The sequence below is a fragment of the Oncorhynchus mykiss genome, chromosome 5 (genome assembly GCF_013265735.2).
Source record: "Oncorhynchus mykiss isolate Arlee chromosome 5, USDA_OmykA_1.1, whole genome shotgun sequence".
In the NCBI taxonomy this organism is placed as follows: domain Eukaryota; kingdom Metazoa; phylum Chordata; class Actinopteri; order Salmoniformes; family Salmonidae; genus Oncorhynchus; species Oncorhynchus mykiss.
Window position 1 is genome coordinate 21,719,076 of NC_048569.1, and position 20,880 is coordinate 21,739,955.

General features: G+C 45.5%; 1 protein-coding gene across 1 annotated transcript in view; it reads right to left on the reverse strand.

Annotated features, from left to right (window-relative positions):
* The window catches only part of LOC110523418 (versican core protein), a 30,727-nt gene extending 15,396 nt beyond the window's left edge, over window positions 1-15,331 (reverse strand). Inside the window, exons 1-6 of the mRNA XM_036976543.1 lie at window positions 15,133-15,331; window positions 12,314-12,385; window positions 9,603-9,992; window positions 7,856-8,030; window positions 7,615-7,742; window positions 7,220-7,513 (exon numbers count right to left, since the gene is read on the reverse strand). Coding sequence (XP_036832438.1) covers window positions 7,220-7,513; window positions 7,615-7,742; window positions 7,856-8,030; window positions 9,603-9,992; window positions 12,314-12,374 — 1,048 coding nt within the window. The 5' untranslated portion in view covers window positions 12,375-12,385; window positions 15,133-15,331. The remainder of the gene's footprint in view (window positions 1-7,219; window positions 7,514-7,614; window positions 7,743-7,855; window positions 8,031-9,602; window positions 9,993-12,313; window positions 12,386-15,132) is intronic.
* Window positions 15,332-20,880: the final 5,549 nt, after the last annotated feature.

The window sequence follows — 20,880 nt, forward strand, 5'->3', positions numbered from 1 at the left end:
CCCCACCCCCCTCTTTCTCTCTCTCTCTGTGTGAGTGTTGGGGGCGTTTATAGCTGGCATTACTCTGAGCAGAGACCCTCAGGGGAGTTAGTTAGCCTGCTCACTCACACTGTGAGGGGAACAGCTCCTGCTTAGCTCCAGTCCAGGTCTGATGTCATGTGTTTGGCTGAGCCAGGCCATCTGGTTGGCTGGGCTGCAGTCTGTCCCCTGTCCCTATAGCCATGTCACATCCACTGTGCATGAGGCAGCTCACATATACTGTATGTTCTGAGCTGTATAAATCACTACCACACTGTCAGAGACCTTACTGTTTCAGGTGATTTACATGGGAATTATGTAATGGATTTCATTTTCTGGTATTTTAGAAACCACTAGATTGCAACAGAATATTTTGTTCCTGGAAAAAGAAGGTTGCAAGTGCGTAAATCTATTCTGATGATGATCATGATGATGATAATGATACTCCTGGGCAAGTATTACTTGCCTGCTCGCTCTCCTACTCAGTATCTCTCTCTCCTTCCTCTTTAGCTTTCTCTCTCGTTACACTCTCTCTCTGGGAAGGGGCCAGCTGTAGTGCATTAGGGACCTGTCCTGTTTCTGTCTTAGAGAGCATGAGTTGGGTTTTCCCCTCGTAAAAAACACACAGCCCCAAATGTGAGGAACAGGAGAGAGATAGAGTTAAACAGAGCCCTATTTCTCTGCAGAACTCATCCACCTTACAACACCACACTATAAACTTGGGTTCCTAACTGTAACTGGGTCTCTGCTGCGACCCACCTACAGTTTTTAAAGTTTTCTAGTGACCCAACAAATCAGAGCCATGTTTCGAGCCAGGATCCAGTCTTAAGCCCTGACCCTTAAAGAATTGGCCTTAACCAACCATGTTGGAGACATTGGGCTAAATCAGCCATGGAGTTGGAGACTGTAAGGTAGAGAGAGGGTTGAAGAGGTAGGGGAGGTTGGAGACTGCAGTATGGCAGGGAAGCAGGGACAAGAAGAGGAGTTTGGAGACTTGGAGACTGCAATAAGGCAGAATAATGGGAGGTAGGAGACTGCAGACAACAGCAAGGCAAGTAGAGGAAGGAGATGTTGCAGACTGCAGATAAGGTAGAGAGAGGATGGAGAGGTTGGTGACTGCAGTAAGGTAGAGAGGATGGAGAGGTTGGTGACTGCAGTAAGGTTGAAAGAAAATGGAGAGGTTGGTGACTGCAGTTAGGTAGAGAGAGGATGGAGAGGTTGGTGAGAGTAAGGTAGAGAGAGGATGGAGAGGTTGGTGACAGCAGTAAGGTAGAGAGAGGATGGAGAGGTTGGTGGCTGCAGTAAGGTAGAGAGAGGATGGAGAGGTTGGTGAGAGTAAGGTAGAGAGAGGATGGAGAGGTTGGAGACTGCAGTAAGGTAGAGAGGATGGAGAGGTTGGTGACTGCAGTAAGGTAGAGAGAGGATGGAGAGGTTGGTGAGAGTAAGGTAGAGAGAGGATGGAGAGGTTGGTGACTGCAGTAAGGTAGAGAGAGGATGGAGAGGTTGGTGACTGCAGTAAGGTAGAGAGAGGATGAGAGGTTGGTGACTGCAGTAAGGTAGAGAGAGGATGGAGAGGTTGGTGACTGCAGTAAGGTAGAGAGAGGATGGAGAGGCTGGTGACTGCAGTAAGGTAGAGAGAGGATGGAGAGGTTGGTGAGAGTAAGGTAGAGAGAGGATGGAGAGGTTGGTGACTGCAGTAAGGTAGAGAGAGGATGGAGAGGTTGGTGACAGTAAGGCAGAGAGAGGATGGAGGTGTTGGTGACAGTAAGGTAGAGAGAGGATGGAGAGGTTGGTGAGAGTAAGGTAGAGAGAGGATGAGAGGTTGGTGAGAGTAAGGTAGAGAGAGGATGGAGAGGTTGGTGAGAGTAAGGTAGAGAGAGGATGAGAGGTTGGTGACTGCAGTAAGGTAGAGAGAGGATGGAGAGGTTGGTGACTACAGTAAGGTAGAGAGGATGGAGAGGTTGGTGACTGCAGTAAGGTAGAGAGAGGATGGAGAGGTTGGTGTCTACAGTAAGGTAGAGAGGATGGAGAGGTTGGTGACTGCAGTAAGGTAGAGAGAGGATGGAGAGGCTGGTGACTGCAGTAAGGTAGAGAGAGGATGGAGAGGTTGGTGACAGTAAGGTAGAGAGAGGATGGAGAGGTTGGTGGCTGCAGTAAGGTAGAGAGAGGATGGAGAGGTTGGTGACAGTAAGGTAGAGAGAGGATGGAGAGGTTGGTGAGAGTAAGGTAGAGAGAGGATGGAGAGGTTGGTGAGAGTAAGGTAGAGAGAGGATGAGAGGTTGGTGACAGTAAGGTAGAGAGAGGATGGAGAGGTTGGTGAGAGTAAGGTAGAGAGAGGATGAGAGGTTGGTGACTGCAGTAAGGTAGAGAGAGGATGGAGAGGTTGGTGACTACAGTAAGGTAGAGAGGATGGAGAGGTTGGTGACTGCAGTAAGGTAGAGAGAGGATGGAGAGGTTGGCGACTGCAGTAAGGTAGAGAGAGGATGGAGAGGTTGGTGACAGTAAGGTAGAGAGAGGATGGAGAGGTTGGTGAGAGTAAGGTAGAGAGAGGATGGAGAGGTTGGTGAGAGTAAGGTAGAGAGAGGATGAGAGGTTGGTGACAGTAAGGTAGAGAGAGGATGGAGAGGTTGGTGAGAGTAAGGTAGAGAGAGGATGAGAGGTTGGGGACTGCAGTAAGGTAGAGAGAGGATGGAGAGGTTGGTGACTACAGTAAGGTAGAGAGGATGGAGAGGTTGGTGACTGCAGTAAGGTAGAGAGAGGATGGAGAGGCTGGTGACTGCAGTAAGGTAGAGAGAGGATGGAGAGGTTGGTGACAGTAAGGTAGAGAGAGGATGGAGAGGTTGGTGGCTGCAGTAAGGTAGAGAGAGGATGGAGAGGTTGGTGACAGTAAGGTAGAGAGAGGATGGAGAGGTTGGTGAGAGTAAGGTAGAGAGAGGATGGAGAGGTTGGTGAGAGTAAGGTAGAGAGAGGATGAGAGGTTGGTGACAGTAAGGTAGAGAGAGGATGGAGAGGTTGGTGAGAGTAAGGTAGAGAGAGGATGAGAGGTTGGTGACTGCAGTAAGGTAGAGAGAGGATGGAGAGGTTGGTGACTACAGTAAGGTAGAGAGGATGGAGAGGTTGGTGACTGCAGTAAGGTAGAGAGAGGATGGAGAGGTTGGCGACTGCAGTAAGGTAGAGAGAGGATGGAGAGGTTGGTGACAGTAAGGTAGAGAGAGGATGGAGAGGTTGGTGAGAGTAAGGTAGAGAGAGGATGGAGAGGTTGGTGAGAGTAAGGTAGAGAGAGGATGAGAGGTTGGTGACAGTAAGGTAGAGAGAGGATGGAGAGGTTGGTGAGAGTAAGGTAGAGAGAGGATGAGAGGTTGGTGACTGCAGTAAGGTAGAGAGAGGATGGAGAGGTTGGTGACTACAGTAAGGTAGAGAGGATGGAGAGGTTGGTGACTGCAGTAAGGTAGAGAGAGGATGGAGAGGTTGGCGACTGCAGTAAGGTAGAGAGAGGATGGAGAGGTTGGTGACTGCAGTAAGGTAGAGAGGATGGAGAGGTTGGTGACTGCAGTAAGGTAGAGAGAGGATGGAGAGGTTGGCGACTGCAGTAAGGTAGAGAGAGGATGGAGAGGTTGGTGACTGCAGTAAGGTAGAGTGAGGATGGAGAGGTTGGTGACTGCAGTAAGGTAGAGAGAGGATGGAGAGGTTGGTGACTGCAGTAAGGTAGAGAAGGATGGAGAGGTTGGTGACTGCAGTAAGGTAGAGATGATGGAGATGTTGATGACTACAGTAAGGTAGAGAGAATGGAGGTGTTGCAGACTACAGTAAGGTAGAGAGAGGATGGAGAGGTTGGTGACTGCAGTAAGGTAGAGAGAGGATGGAGAGGTTGGTGACTGCAGTAAGGTAGAGAGAGGATGGAGAGGCTGGTGACTGCAGTAAGGTAGAGAAGGATGGAGAGGTTGGTGACTGCAGTAAGGTAGAGAGAGGATGGAGATGTTGGTGACTGCAGTAAGGTAGAGAAGGATGGAGAGGTTGGTGACTGCAGTAAGGTAGAGAGAGGATGAGAGGTTGGTGACTGCAGTAAGGTAGAGAGAGGATGGAGAGGTTGGTGACTGCAGTAAGGGGGTGATACAGTAAGTCAGGGAGTATGGGGTGATACAGTAAGTCAGGGAGTATGGGGTGATACAGTAAGTCAGGGAGTATGGGGTGATACAGTAAGTCAGGGAGTATGGGGTGATACAGAAAGTCAGGGTGTATGGGGTGATACAGTACATCTGGGAGTATGGGGTGATACAGAAAGTCTGGGAGTATGGGGTGATACAGAAAGTCTGGGAGTATGGGGTGATACAGCAAGTCTGGGAGTATGGGGTGATACAGCAAGTCTGGGAGTATGGGGTGATACAGTAAGTCTGGGAGTATGGGGTGATACAGTAAGTCAGGGAGTATGGGGTGATACAGTAAGTCTGGGAGTATGGGGTGATACAGAAAGTCTGGGAGTATGGGGTGATACAGTACATCTGGGAGTATGGGGTGATACAGTAAGTCTGGGAGTATGGGGTGATACAGTAAGTCAGGGAGTATGGGGTGATACAGTAAGTCAGGGAGTATGGGGTGATACAGTAAGTCAGGGAGTATGGGGTGATACAGTAAGTCAGGGAGTATGGGGTGATACAGTAAGTCTGGGAGTATGGGGTGATACAGAAAGTCTGGGAGTATGGGGTGATACAGTAAGTCTGGGAGTATGGGGTGATACAGTAAGTCTGGGAGTATGGGGTGATACAGTAAGTCTGGGAGTATGGGGTGATACAGTAAGTCTGGGAGTATGGGGTGATACAGTAAGTCTGGGAGTATGGGGTGATACAGTAAGTCTGGGAGTATGGGGTGATACAGAAAGTCTGGGAGTATGGGGTGATACAGTAAGTCTGGGAGTATGGGGTGATACAGTAAGTCTGGGAGTATGGGGTGATACAGAAAGTCTGGGAGTATGGGGTGATACAGTAAGTCAGGGAGTATGGGGTGATACAGTAAGTCTGGGAGTATGGGGTGATACAGTAAGTCTGGGAGTATGGGGTGATACAGTAAGTCAGGGAGTATGGGGTGATACAGAAAGTCTGGGAGTATGGGGTGATACAGTAAGTCTGGGAGTATGGGGTGATACAGAAAGTCTGGGAGTATGGGGTGATACAGAAAGTCTGGGAGTATGGGGTGATACAGTAAGTCTGGGAGTATGGGGTGATACAGTAAGTCAGGGAGTATGGGGTGATACAGAAAGTCTGGGAGTATGGGGTGATACAGAAAGTCTGGGAGTATGGGGTGATACAGTAAGTCTGGGAGTATGGGGTGATACAGTAAGTCTGGGAGTATGGGGTGATACAGAAAGTCTGGGAGTATGGGGTGATACAGTAAGTCTGGGAGTATGGGGTGATACAGTAAGTCTGGGAGTATGGGGTGATACAGAAAGTCTGGGAGTATGGGGTGATACAGTAAGTCAGGGAGTATGGGGTGATACAGTAAGTCTGGGAGTATGGGGTGATACAGTAAGTCTGGGAGTATGGGGTGATACAGTAAGTCAGGGAGTATGGGGTGATACAGAAAGTCTGGGAGTATGGGGTGATACAGTAAGTCTGGGAGTATGGGGTGATACAGAAAGTCTGGGAGTATGGGGTGATACAGAAAGTCTGGGAGTATGGGGTGATACAGTAAGTCTGGGAGTATGGGGTGATACAGTAAGTCAGGGAGTATGGGGTGATACAGAAAGTCTGGGAGTATGGGGTGATACAGAAAGTCTGGGAGTATGGTGTGATACAGTAAGTCTGGGAGTATGGGGTGATACAGTAAGTCTGGGAGTATGGGGTGATACAGTAAGTCTGGGAGTATGGGGTGATACAGTAAGTCAGGGAGTATGGGGTGATACAGTAAGTCTGGGAGTATGGGGTGATACAGTAAGTCTGGGAGTATGGGGTGATACAGAAAGTCTGGGAGTATGGGGTGATACAGTAAGTCTGGGAGTATGGGGTGATACAGTAAGTCTGGGAGTATGGGGTGATACAGAAAGTCTGGGAGTATGGGGTGATACAGTAAGTCTGGGAGTATGGGGTGATACAGAAAGTCTGGGAGTATGGGGTGATACAGTAAGTCTGGGAGTATGGGGTGATACAGAAAGTCTGGGAGTATGGGGTGATACAGTAAGTCTGGGAGTATGGGGTGATACAGTAAGTCTGGGAGTATGGGGTGATACAGTAAGTCTGGGAGTATGGGGTGATACAGTAAGTCGGGGAGTATTGGGTGTACAGAGTATTGGGTGTACAGTAGGTCTGGGAGAGGAAGGGAGTGGGCCATTGTCTTTCCAGATGTGATATAAAGTAAACGCTCAGTGCGTAAACAGACATGTCCAACATGATAACACAATAAAAGCTTTGAACACTTAGTGGGCCAGATCCTAATGTAGAACACATGCCCGTAACTTTAACTATTACATAAATCATGCATTGATATCAACGGGAGATGTAGGAATAAATGTGGGTTACAAGCATATTTCTTAAGTCTTTTGCTAAAAAAGGACTTTCACGTAACACTGCCATCCTCCTCTCTCCCCTTTTTGTCTCTCTCGCTCTTTCTCAATCTACTCCTCCCTCATTCCCTCCATACCTCACTTTCTCTCTCCCCATCCCCTCCTCGCTCTCTCTACTGAGATGTGATCTGTCCCCCCAGGCTTGGCCATTTAGACAACCCTCAGCAGGAAGTGAAAACAGGGTGAGAGTTCTTCCTCACACAGGACGGGTCATAACTCATTGAGCCTGAGAGAAACTCAAGCTGCATAAATATCCCTGGTGATACTCCCCTGCCAAGTCTGCCTGTCTGTTACTACAATAGAGGATCAACTCTCTCACTTTTCCTCTGTCTTTTCTCTCTCTCTCTCTCTCTCTCAAGGTGTAACGAGAGAGAGAGAGAGAGAGAGAGAGAGAGAGAGAGAGGGAGAGAGAGAGGGTGAGAGAGAGAGAGAGAGAGAGAGAGAGAGCATGTCTCCTCTCTCCCCCTTTCTCCTTCTACTCCTCTCTTTCTCATAATCCTCCTCCTCTTCATTTTCTCCCTCCTCGTCCTCCTCCTCTTCCTTCCTATCCTCATTAGCATAAATGTAATTGCCATTGTCATCATTTTCTTAGCAGCAGCGACAGCAACTTCAGTAACAGTGGTGGTAATAGTATTACAGTAGTCTTACCCTTGAAACAGAAAGCTCCATGTCTGTCAATAGGGTTGGGGAAGCCTGACTGGTTGGGGAATCGGTACAGGGTCCGGACCCCCAGCAGCCCTCCTCCACACTGGGGCCTGGGGACAGAGATTGGGTAGCGGGCGCTGCCATCTGACAGCCAGCCGTAATCACAGCGATCCAGTCCTCCACGCCACGCAGCGAACAGGTTACCAGGGGAGGCGAGCACCGCCCCCTGCCTCTCACACTCATGCTTGGCCTGGCGAAGGGTCAGCTTGTAGCTGACAGGAGTGTAGAACACCTCGCCTACAGTACAGGGGAGATATACACACACTTTACCCAAAGAGGCACAGGCTGACATAGATTTAGCTCACTATCATGAAACACCAACAATAACACTCCCTCACCGTGTAGTTTATCTACATAGCAGTAGACGTCATAGGTCTCTTTAGGGTCTCTGAGCCCATACGTCCTGATCCCAGGTCTGTGCTTCATATCGCCCATGCAACCAGGACGGGGCTTCGTGATTGGGTATCTACAGGGAAGCGAGAGGGAGCATAGGAAATGTAGTCTTCAATACAAACTCTGACAGGATGGAGGTATCCCTGAGATGGGTATATCAGTTGAAAGCTCAGGTAACATACACACCTGACAGTCTGGTCAGCTATCCAGCCGGCGTCACACTGGTCCAGTCCGTCCTCGAAGGCGGCGGTCAGCTGTTCGGCTGTAGCGATGGTGGCCCCGGCAGCGAGACACGCTTCAATGGCCCCAGGGAAGGACAAGGTGTAACGACTAGAGTTAGACCTGTAGTGAAACACCACACCTGGAGAGACAAAGACAGGAGGTCAGTGTGTGTGTGTGTGTGTGTGTGTGTGTGTGTGTGTGTGTGTGTGTGTGTGTGTGTGTGTGTGTGTGTGTGTGTGTGTGTGTGTAGTTTTGGATCCACTGTTATCCAGATCCACTTACTGTACAAAAGGTGCATTCAAATAAGGAAACTGCGACAACCAAGTAACACGACTATGGTTCTGTAGAGGAATCAGACCCCTATTTTCCAAGTTCATAAGAGTTTAATATTTTTCCCTCTAGGAAGCTGGCTCCAGTTATAGAGTTGACTGAGTAGATTGACATGCAGTAAAAGGACAGTTGTTAGTCTGATAGAACAGTCTCTGTCTGTTGCCTAGTGAACAGAGACTGAACAGAGGCTGTATCTACACACACACAAAGGCTGTACTATATCAACAGGCTGTTGTTCATCTCTAATGTGGAATCTATGATAATCTGGGCTATTTAGGGGGTCTCTCCTTTTAGATACCCAGCTTGAATGCCACACAGAGTAGTACATTGTAACCCCCACCACCCCCCAAATGAGATACATAACACAATGTATAGGACAAATCTATCAGAGCAGAATATTTGGAACACAGGTTTGTATGTTTAGTGAACAATACTACAGGTGTAGAGCCAGCTGACACCAGCATGCTACCCAGAAAGACTCCCAGAGAGACCTGCAGACAATCTGTGGTTTTGTTTACTCTGGCACAGCTAATGGACACTTGATGGACACTTGACTGCCGTGCTGTGAAACATGGTGATACTAGCTACTGTAGACTACTGATGAATTTGTCACATGAGGGATACATTTCTAGGTTAAGAGCAGACAGCCTCTACCTTATCCTCAGAACACCTACACCAGCCCTGTAGGTCTGCACAGATCAGACCCAGCATGAGGTAATGTGTTACAACCAGAGTAACATAGCAGTACTCCCAGGGCAGAATACACAATAATGTTTCTCCATCTACGTATGCAGACCTGCTAAATGTTTCAGCCAGCCATCTGCTCTGCCTCACACATCACAGTCCCAGTCTGAATCTCCTGCCATCTGAGCAGGTAATGATGAAGCTGAGTCACTAACACCAGTCTTCAGGTCTCATGATGTACAAGACCGTCCCCCTCCTGGAGTCCTACAACACCACTGTCTGCCAGTTACTTCCTCCGTCTAGCGATGATGACTTGGCCTGCTGCTCAGCTCTGCTGTCCAAGAAATCTAACTGCACTATTCCACCATAATAAGGCTGATACATGACCACACCGTGGAACCTTTACAGACTAACTAAAGGCTCCCTATGGACCAGCATGTCTGAGTGGGAATAACAGGAAACAGTTAGTATTAGAGAGTTTCACATTATTTATATTACCCAACAACTACTGGAACTAATGACAAAAGCGCATGGACCACCCATATGTAAAATGTATGCACGCATGACTGTAAGTCACTTTGGATAAAAGATTCTGCTAAATGGCGTATATTATGTTATTTACACATTCTAATGGGCAAAATGTGTGTGTGAGTGTGTGCTACTGTGTGTGTCTGCTACCGTGTGTGTGTCCACTCACCACTGACATTGAGATGAACAGTATCCTGGGTGTCCTCCATCCCATGCATGACTTCGCAGCGATAGAGCCCAGCGTCGCTAGCCCTCAGGTGGACAACGATCAGCGAAGCATCCCCTACTGCCTGGGGGTGGCTGGGCACAGACACCCTTCCCTTGTACTCCTGCCCCACCTTGATCACTCCTCCATGGGCCACCAGCACCACACGCTCCCCATCTCCCTCCACCTTGCTCCACTTGATCCTCAGCTGGTCCTCTGGGCCCTGGGTGCTAGGGGTGAGTGTGGGGGTGTGTGTGGTGGGGGTGATGGAGAAGTGGCATGGTAGCACCACCCTGCCAGCCAGAGAACCACTAACGGGGGCAGCCTTCTCTACCGTCATCCTCCATGATGGATCTAAAGACAGAGAAAGAGGGAGTTACTATCTAGGCATGAAAGTAAGGACACAAGTGTCTATATTATCAAAACTGATGAGCAAGTATATGAGGTTTGGATTCATGGCTAGGGATCCGGGTTAAAGGTCATAAAGTGAGGGTCTAGGTCAGGGCTTAATAGTTAAAATGACTACAGAATGAGCATGTACAGTTATATCAGGTCAGATAGCACACAGGGTGGATGGGTGTAATTCAGGACAGATCGCCTGCAAGTCACTAAATGACAAAGAGCAGACAGATACACAGAGCATGGGTTTAGTTTGTGAATGGGTTTAGTTTGTGAATGGGTTTAGTTTGTGAATGGGTTTAGTTTGTGAATGGGTTTAGTTTGTGAATGGGTTTAGTTTGTGAATGGATTTAATTTGTGAATGGGTTCAGTTTGTGAATGGGTTTAGTTTGTGAATGGGTTCAGTTTGTGAATGGGTTTAGTTTGGGAATGGGTTTAGTTTGTGAATGGGTTTAGTTTGTGAATGGATTTAGTTTGTGAATGGGTTTAGTTTGTGAATGGGTTTAGTTTGTGAATGGATTTAGTTTGTGAATGGGTTCAGTTTGTGAATGGGTTTAGTTTGTGAATGGGTTCAGTTTGTGAATGGGTTTAGTTTGTGAATGGGTTTACTTTGTGAATGGGTTTAGTTTGTGAATGGGTTTAGTTTGTGAATGGGTTTAGTTTGTGAATGGATTTAGTTTGTGAATGGGTTTAGTTTGTGAATGGGTTTAGTTTGTGAATGGGTTTAGTTTGTGAATGGGTTTAGTTTGTGAATGGGTTTAGTTTGTGAATGGGTTCAGTTTGTGAATGGGTTTAGTTTGTGAATGGGTTTAGTTTGTGAATGGATTTAGTTTGTGAATGGGTTTAGTTTGTGAATGGGTTTAGTTTGTGAATGGGTTTAGTTTGTGAATGGGTTTAGTTTGTGAATGGGTTTAGTTTGTGAATGGATTTAGTTTGTGAATGAGTTCAGTTTGTGAATGGGTTTAGTTTGTGAATGGGTTTAGTTTGTGAATGGGTTTAGTTTGTGAATGGGTTTAGTTTGTGAATGGGTTTAGTTTGTGAATGGATTTAGTTTGTGAATGGGTTTAGTTTGTGAATGGATTTAGTTTGTGAATGGGTTTAGTTTGTGAATGGGTTTAGTTTGTGAATGGGCTTAGTTTGTGAATGGATTTAGTTTGTGAATGGGTTCAGTTTGTGAATGGGTTTAGTTTGTGAATGGGTTTAGTTTGTGAATGGGTTTAGTTTGTGAATGGATTTAGTTTGTGAATGGGTTTAGTTTGTGAATGGGTTTAGTTTGTGAATGGGTTTAGTTTGTGAATGGATTTAGTTTGTGAATGGGTTTAGTTTGTGAATGGGTTTAGTTTGTGAATGGGTTTAGTTTGTGAATGGGCTTAGTTTGTGAATGGATTTAGTTTGTGAATGGGTTCAGTTTGTCAATGGGTTTAGTTTGTGAATGGGTTTAGTTTGTGAATGGGTTTAGTTTGTGAATGGGTTTAGTTTGTGAATGGGTTTAGTTTGTGAATGGGTTTAGTTTGTGAATGGATTTAGTTTGTGAATGGGTTTAGTTTGTGAATGGGTTTAGTTTGTGAATGGGCTTAGTTTGTGAATGGATTTAGTTTGTGAATGGGTTCAGTTTGTGAATGGGTTTAGTTTGTGAATGGGTTTAGTTTGTGAATGGGTTTAGTTTGTGAATGGATTTAGTTTGTGAATGGGTTTAGTTTGTGAATGGGTTTAGTTTGTGAATGGGTTTAGTTTGTGAATGGATTTAGTTTGTGAATGGGTTTAGTTTGTGAATGGGTTTAGTTTGTGAATGGGTTTAGTTTGTGAATGGGTTTAGTTTGTGAATGGGTTTAGTTTGTGAATGGGTTTAGTTTGTGAATGGGTTTAGTTTGTGAATGGGTTTAGTTTGTGAATGGGTTTAGTTTGTGAATGGGTTTAGTTTCTTAATGGGCTTAGTTTGTGATGGATCATTTTTGTCTTCTTCTAATGCCTCTTAAAGGGAAAGTAATCAGAAAGTAATCAGATTACGTTACTGAGTTTGGGTAATGCAAACATTACGTTAATGATTACAATTTTGGACAGTTAACTAGTAACTAACAGATTACATTTAGAAAGTTACTTAACCAACCCTGTGTGCATGTGTCTTGAGGATTGAGAAAGATGAATGGAGCTGCGTGAATGTCTCTTTCTGCTTTTGTGTAAAACTAATGACCTGTTTCCAGTTTGTCAGTGAAAAAACACCCACACACATACACACACACACACATACACACACACACACACACAGCAAGACTCACCTTTTTCAGCTAAAGCAGAACAGAGAGACATCAGCCAGAGCAGGTGTCCGAGATGTAACATTTCTATAGAACCTGTGGAACCAATACACACTGAGTTCATTATATCAAAATGATCATGAATGACATACAGTATATACCTACTTTAACATAAACTGTAGCGATTGAGGGGGGAAATCCAGAGTGGGACCTAAACTAGTGACTCTACCTGTGCACACATGCACACACTCCAGGGCCCTCACCTTGCATGGCCCTATTGGAACAGCTATGCACAGTCAGTTTTTACTACAAGTATTGACCAAGTCTGAGTAAGTGACATACTGTCGGCTGATGTAAGTAATCAAATCAAAGTTTATTTGTCACGTGCGCCTGATACAACCTTAGACAGTGAAATGCTTACTTACAGGCTCTAACCAATAGTGCGAACAAAAGGAGTGTGTGTGTGTGTGTGTGTGTGTGTGTGTGTGTGTTTGTGTGTAGGTAAGTAAAGAAATAAAACAACAGTAAAAAGACATTTGAAAATAACAGTAGCAAGGCTATATACAGACACCTGTTAGTCAGGCTTATTGAGGTAGTATGTACATGTAGATATGGTTAAAGTGTCTATGCACATATGATGAACAGAGAGTAGCAGAAGCGTAAAAAGAGGGGTTGGCGGGTGGTGGGTGGTGGGACACAATGCAGATAGTCCGCGAATTGAGGTAGTATTTACATTAATGTATAGTTAAAGTGACTATGCCTATATGATAAACAGAGAGTAGCAGCAGCGTAAAAGAGGGGTTGGGGGGGGGGAACACAATGCAAATAGTTTGGGTAACCATTTGGTTACCTGTTCAGGAGTCTTATGTCTTTTGGGTAAAAACTGTTGAGAAGCCTTTTTGTCCTAGACTTGGCACTCCAGTACCGTTTGCCATGCGGTAGTAGAGACAACAGTCTATGACTGGGGTGGCTGGGGTCTTTAACAATTTTTAGGGCCTTCCTCTGACCTCTGATGGCAGGCAGCTTTGCCCCAGTGATGTACTGGGCCGTACGCACTACCCTCTGAAGTGCCTTGCGGTCGGAGGCCAAGCAATTGCTGTACCAGGCAGTGATGCAACCGGTCAGGATGCTCTCGATGTTGCAGCTGTAGAACTTTTTGAGGATCTCAGGACCCATGCCAAATAGTTTTAGTTTCCTGAGGGGGAATAGGCTTTGTCGTGCCCTCTTCTTGACTGTCTTGGTGTGTTTGGGCCATTCTAGTTTGTTGTTGATGTGGACACCAAGGAACTTGAAACTCTCAACCTGCTCCAGTACAGCCCCATCGATGAGAATGGGGGTGTCCTCGGTCCTCCTTTTCCTGTAGTCCACAATCATCTCTTTAGTCTTGGTTACGTTGAGGGAGAGGTTGTTATTCTGGCACCACCCAGCCAGGTCTCTGACCTCCTCCTATAGGCTGTCTCGTCATTGTCGTTGATCAGGCCTACCACTGTTGTGTCATCTGCTAACTTGATGATGATGTTGGAGTCGTGCCTGGCCATGCAGTTGTGGGTGAACAGGGAGTACAGGAGGGGGCTGAGTGTTGAAGATCAGTGTGGCAGATGTGTTGCTACCTAACCTCACCACCCGGTGGCGGCCCGTCAGGAAGTCCAGGATCCAGTTGCAGAGGGAGGTGTTTAGTCCCAGGTTCCTTAGCGTAGTGATGAGCTTTGAGGGTACTATGGTGTTGAACGCTGAGCTGTAGTCAATGAATAGCATTGTCGCATAGGTGTTCCTTTTGTTCAGGTGGGAAAGGGCAGTGTGGAGTGCAATACACATTGCATCATCTGTGGATCTGTTTGGGTGGTATGCAAATTGGAGTGGGTCTAGGGTTTCTGGGATAATGGTGTTGATGTGAGCCATTACAAGCCTTTCAGTAGTCTATGTACTTAACATGATTCTTTTTGTTTAGCCTTTGTGTTGAAATGCCTACATGCTAAATGTACTACAACCTACTTCACTTCACTGTGATGTTGAAAGGTAAAAACACAGAGCTAGGAGCCCTATTGTCTGACAATAGAGAGTGGTGCTGTTCTGGAACAGGGGAACCAATGGACAAGAGACTCATGACTATAAAAGCTACAGCCACTAAGTAGGATAATGGAACTAATAAAAACCTTGTTGGGACACTGCGTTGAGTCGTATTGGAACAATCAGTGAAATTACACACTGAAAACAGCTTTGACAAGCAGGGACATCTCTCCAGCAGCTCCGTGGAAAATGGCTAAACATACACACACACCTGGCTGAAGCTGAGGGCAATGGAGACAACTTCACACCAGATGTTCCTTCGCGCAATTGGACAACTGTGACGTGAGCCACTCAGAGGCGTCCCGAAACAGAAATGATAAATTCGCTTGCCTCTCTATCGTCTACAGCAGCAGCTGTGCTGAAAAGGTTATATGTTGTCGATCACTGTAAATGGCCTGGCCATTAAAGCGCTAACCCCTGGTGTGAGGTCTGTTAATGGAGCTGTTGTAGGCTATAGGTCCTCGATCATTGAGAACATTCCTCAACCTGACCACCCAAACACCACTCTCTTTGAATGCCCGTGGATATACAGTATAGACGGTGATAAATCACAGCAAGCAAAGCGTGAAAAATGTCAATGAGCAGACATCAATGTGAACCATCATCTACAACTGAGGCCTTGTTACAAAGACGTCCACTGCAAATCTACTCATTTGCGACGGAGAAAACGGCAGTTTATTAAAAAGTAATAATAAGACTACCCTTACTTAGCCTATGATAAATGACAACAGGCATACATAAAAAAGCAATTCAATCAAGCAACGATAATATCCTACCTTGGGTCCAGATATCCAGATAAGTTTTCGATCAAGTTTCCAAAGATCCCGGATTCTAGTTCCAGAACCAGACTAATATGCGTTCTAGTTCCCGCTGTATAGAGCTCTCTTTCTCTCCTCAGAGCGCAGTCTACTCGGACATCAGTTAGGAGTCTCCTCCAATCTGCCCCGGCTTCAAGTTCAAATCCACCTCACACCCACTACTATTATCCGTCACCAGCTAGAGGAGGGGCGCACATGCCCTACACACAAATGTCTATACCGCCCCGTAAACATAAAACACAAGGGGAGAGAGAGAGAGAGAGAGAGAGAGAGATGGGGTTGCCTAAAACAATTTATGCTCCATAAGTTAAAATGACTCAGTAGCGCACCCAGGCAGAATCCCAACAAAATAAGTTACCGGTAATCATTTCACAATGTTTTCAATGTCCTCCGGGATGCGATATAAAGGATGCCATATAAGATAACTGTCTTTCCATCATTGTCTGTGTGTAGCCCCCCCCAAAACAGATCATTATCAAACCACAGTTAACATACTAGAGAACACAACAGCCCTTGTTATATTTTATCTTAGCCTTCACTTTATTTTATTACACTGTATTAGAGTTTCATACACATATAGCATTACATAAGGAACTGACACTTTTGTTCATCATCTTAAAATGAGCACCCTGAGCTTTAGTTCATGTTCCTCCATCTTGAGGATACAAACATCCCTTACATTATTATAAATGATCCTATTGGTAAACAATGGTACAGTATAAAAATAATTCTTCACTTCTGTCCATTTAACAGTCTATTTGGCATCCTCTGTAATTCTGTTCAGTAGTTTCAGTGATAGAGGATGGCACAGGATTGAGTGGTCGGGGAGTTCTATACAGCTGGAACTAGAACGTCTTGATAGGCGGAGAGATGGAGGATAGAGCAAGGGTGGCCAACCCTTTTCTCTAGAGCTAGTGGGCTTTAGTTCCAGCCCTGCCATTACACCTGATTCAGCTTGCCAAGGTCCTTATGATGAGCAGCTGATTAGTACCAGGTGTTGGCCACACCTGTGTAGAGGGATAGAGAGACAGAGAAAGCAAGCGATGGAGGATAGAGAGGGAAAATAGTGAGTGATAGAATATCCCAATGTGCTCCCTACCCCTTCCCCTTGGCCCTAACCCTTTGATGTTTGCAGATGTGGAAGGAATGTGGTGGAAGCTCCATCACTACACTGCTTATACCTATCCAGATCTTGTAGATTTACAAACATAGAAGGGTAAATTAGGGCTAAGGGGTAGGGGTAGGGAGCGAGCTGGGACCAGCTGATAGAGTGACAGAGAAGTAAGTGATGGAGGATAGAAAGATAAATGGAGTGAGGGATAGACAGAATGTGATGGAGGAGTGAAAGATCAGTACTCAGAAGTCCTTAAACAGGTCTTCAGAGTCAGGACTGACATCAGTAGAACGCTGGAGAGCCTGATCCTCATTGGTTGCAGCCTTGGACGATGACGGGGATCCCTCCATTCCAACACACACACTAAAACGTCAGTATAATCCAAACAGTAAAACAATGTACTGGTATTTATTGCATGTACTGCATCAGAGCAATGAGAGTGTGCTGGGTTCTTTTTTTTCTCGCACCATGGCTGTATACCTGTATGAAAACCACATTGGAATGTATGCTACTGAGATTCAAACCAATGTCTGTATACCTGTATGAAAAACCACATTGGAATGTATGCTACTGAGATTCAAACCAATGTCTGTATACCTGTATGAAAAACCACATTGGAATGTATGCTACTGAGATTCAAACCAATGTCTGTATACCTGTATGAAAAACCACATTGGAATGTATGCTACTGAGATTCAAGTGCAAGGAAGGAGGGGGAACAGGTCATTGGGCTAATGAAGCAGGTTTACAGCCTGGTCTCCATGTGGAAACAGGAAGTGTGTATCAGGTGGCCTGTTAGGCAGGACTGGAAACACATGGGCTTGTTGAATACCTGTGTGTGTGTGTGTGTGTGTGTCTGTCAGGGAAAGCGGGGGAAAATCAAACATCAGCTTCACTCACCCGCTGAACGACCTACATCAGACAGAAGACAGTAGTGTGATTGACTACAGTCGGTCGGACACCACAGGTTGGCTTGTTAAAGGGTTCAACTTTTATACATTTTTACCAATTTATATCAGGTTTTCACTACATTTAGTATAGTATAGCATAGTGTTACTCATCCTGAAACACTCAAAGACTCATATCAACCCTGGAGGCAACACTCACAGGGAGAGATGGACTTCAATATAGAGTTTATGACACGCACACACACATGCATATGCACACGCACGCACGCACACACACACACACACACACACACACACACACACACACACACTGCACAGATGCACACATACACACACTGCACAGATGCACACATACACACACACTCAAACCATTAACACCCCCCCCAAAAGTTCAAACAAAACATGTGAACCATTTTCACACACTTTGAGCTCTCTCCTGTGTGGAAACAGTGTGTCAGTAGTTGGGAGCAGTTTAAACTGTGTGTGTGTGTGTGTACTCATCTGAAAACTGAGTCACTCCACTGTAACATACTACAGTGACTGCTAATGAGTAAACAGGTTTGATACACACCACTTTAACAGAGATATTAGTTATAATGCTGAACTAACAGCAGAACCTAACATCACTATCACAACAAACTCCTCACTTCCTTCACCATCTAACAGTCCCCTTGTACCAATGGCAATGTTGTGTGTGTGTGTGTGTGTGTGTGTGTGTAGTGTATGAAGAGAGCAAAGCCATTCAACTTGTTATAAATCATTATCACCAATATGAACACATTTAAACTCCTGAAAGGAGTTAGGCAAGGTGAGATCACACAGGCATAGGGGAGTGCATGGAGAGATGAGAACAGTAGACTACGGATGGACACACACATACGGGTGGTCCTGTGACACATCAGTAACCCCCTCCATGGTAATGTTTCTGTATGAAACAGAAGGTAGGACTGACTGATGTAAACACAGGTCCGTCTCTGAGCCTCAGATGGAGGAGATTAGTGTGTGTGTGTGTGTGTGCCAGGTATTGTTTACAAATCCAGTCACATGCAACCACACACATGGAGTACACACACAGAGCTGTATCAATACCAGGTCTAGTAGCGATTATAAGCGATTATCGTTTGCAGAGCTTGTTTGTGTGTGTGTGTGTGTGTGTGTGTGTATATGTGTGTACGTGTGTGTGTGTGTGTACGTGTGTGTGTGTGTGTGTGTGTGTGTTTGTGTGCGTGTGTGTGTGTGTGTGTGTGTGTGTGTGTGTGTGTGTGTGTGTGTGTGTGTGTGTGTGTGTGTGTGTGTGTGTGTGTGTATATGTGTACGTGTGTGTGTGTGTGTGTGTGTGTGTGTGTGTGTGTGTACTGCAGTCTATCTTAAAACAGAGAGGGCCAGTTTGTCATGGGAAAATCAGCCAATGCACAGCAGAACTGTAAACTGACAAATGCATTCTCTTGAACTAGTATAAAGCCTTTAACACAAGGACATGACAATAATACCATGTTTTACATAATCATTATTATGAGAGCTACCAGTGGACTGTCAGTCTGCTCAACCTCCTTTGCTTTACCCAGAATCGACCAGGTGAATCCAGGTGAAAGTTATGATCCCTTATTGATGTCACTTATTAAATCCACTTCAGTGTAGATGAAGGGGAGGAGACAGGTTAAAGATGGATGTTTAAGCCTTGAGACAAATGAGATATGGATTGTGTAGGAGTGCCATTCAGAGGGTGAATGGGAAAGACAACACATTTAAGTGCCTTTGAACGCGGTATGGTAGTAGTTGGCAGGCTCAGCCACACCGGTTTGAGTCAAGAACTTCAACGCTGCTGGTTTTTCACGTTCAACAGTTTCCCATGTGCATCAGTAATGGTCCACCACCAAAAGGACATCCAGCCAACTTGACACAACTGTGGGAAGCATTGGAGCCAACATGGGCAAGCATCCTTGTGGAACGCTTTCGACACCTTGTAGAGTCCATGCCACAACGAATTTATTCTGTTCTGAGAGCAAAAGGGGGGTGTTCCTAATGTTTGGTATACTCAGCGTACACTACCGTTCCCGCTACAATAGTCATTTACAACATTAACAATGTCTACACTGTATTTCTGATCAATTTGATGTTATTTTAATGGACACAAAAATGTGATTTTCTTTCAAAAACAAGGAAATGTTTAAGTGACCCCAAATCTTTGAACGGTAGTATATGTGTAAACCTCTAAATAATGCATGTGTCACACCCTGACCATAGAGAGCCCTTGTTTCTGTATGGTGTAGTAGGTCAGGGCGTGACTAGGGGGTATTCTAGTTTATAATTTCTATGTTGTGTTCTAGTTTATATTTTCTATGTTGGTGTTTTGTATGATTCCCAATTAGAGGCAGCTGGTAATCATTGTCTCCAATTGGGGATCATATTTAAGTAGATATTTCTCCCACCTGTGTTTGTGGGATATTGTTTTGTGTTTGTGCCTGTGCACCACGTACACACGTTTAGTTGTTCGTTTATTGATTTATTGTTTATTCTTTAAGTTTCTCTTTACAATAAATATGTGGAACTCAACATCCGCTGCGCCTTGGTCCTGTTCTTACGACAACTGTGACAGCATGGGACTAGACCCGTAAAACAAGGGCACAATAACATGCAGCATGGAAGCCGATACAACAGCACAGGTACTCACAGGACCAACGGACATTATAACAACAACCGACAAGGACAATGGGGAACATATATGTGCCCTCTGTTCCCCATTGTCCTTGTCGGTTGTTGTTATAATGTCCGTTGGTCCTGTGAGTACCTGTGCTGTTGTATCGGCTTCCACGCTGCGTGTTATTGTGCCCTTGTTTTACAGGTCTCGTCCCGAGTATTTTTTAGAGGTTTACACCTCACTATTTTGTTTGGGTGGGGAAAATATTACGTATTCTGGCGCCTGTCTCCAATCATTATACAATGTGACATATAGATTACATTTGATTACTGCTACTGTGCTATTTGGGTTGCTAAATAAATTTGTCCCACCGTTCTTGATTTCTTGCCTTTTTCCCCCTATACATTTGAATTGTTTGACATTTTGCTGCATTGTTAGGAGCTAGTAACACAAGCATTTTGCTGCACCCGCTATTACACCTGCTAAACTGTGTATAAGACCAATAAACTCTCATGTGATTTTCTAACCAACAGACATACAGGATGACTAGACCAGCTGTTATATCAACACCAGACTGCCAGGCTGAGAAATCAATCAGAGCAGAGAGCAGCAGTTAAAACATGGCTGCTTCAGGTCTTATTGTGCTAACAGTTATTTCTCCTGGGGTACCAGCCTCCTCATGACCAGCTGGACCACCTGAAGCTACCGTGTGTGTGTGTGTGTGTGTGTGTGTGTGTGTGTGTGTGTGTGTGTGTGTGTGTGTGTGTGTGTGTGTGTGTGTGTGTGTGTGTGTGTGTGTGTGTGTGTGTGTGCGAGTATGTGTGCGAGTATGTGTGCGAGTATGTGTGAGTCTGTGTGTTCCAGTCTAAAACACAATCAGCATTACCATAAAGCCAGAGAGCCTGCAGGAGAGCAGGTGTTTTCTACAGGTTGTCCTCCCCCATACTGCAGGAGACCAGGTGTTTTCTACAGGTTGTCCTCCACCATACTGCAGGAGACCAGGTGTTTTCTACAGGTTGTCCTCCCCCATACTGCAGGAGACCAGG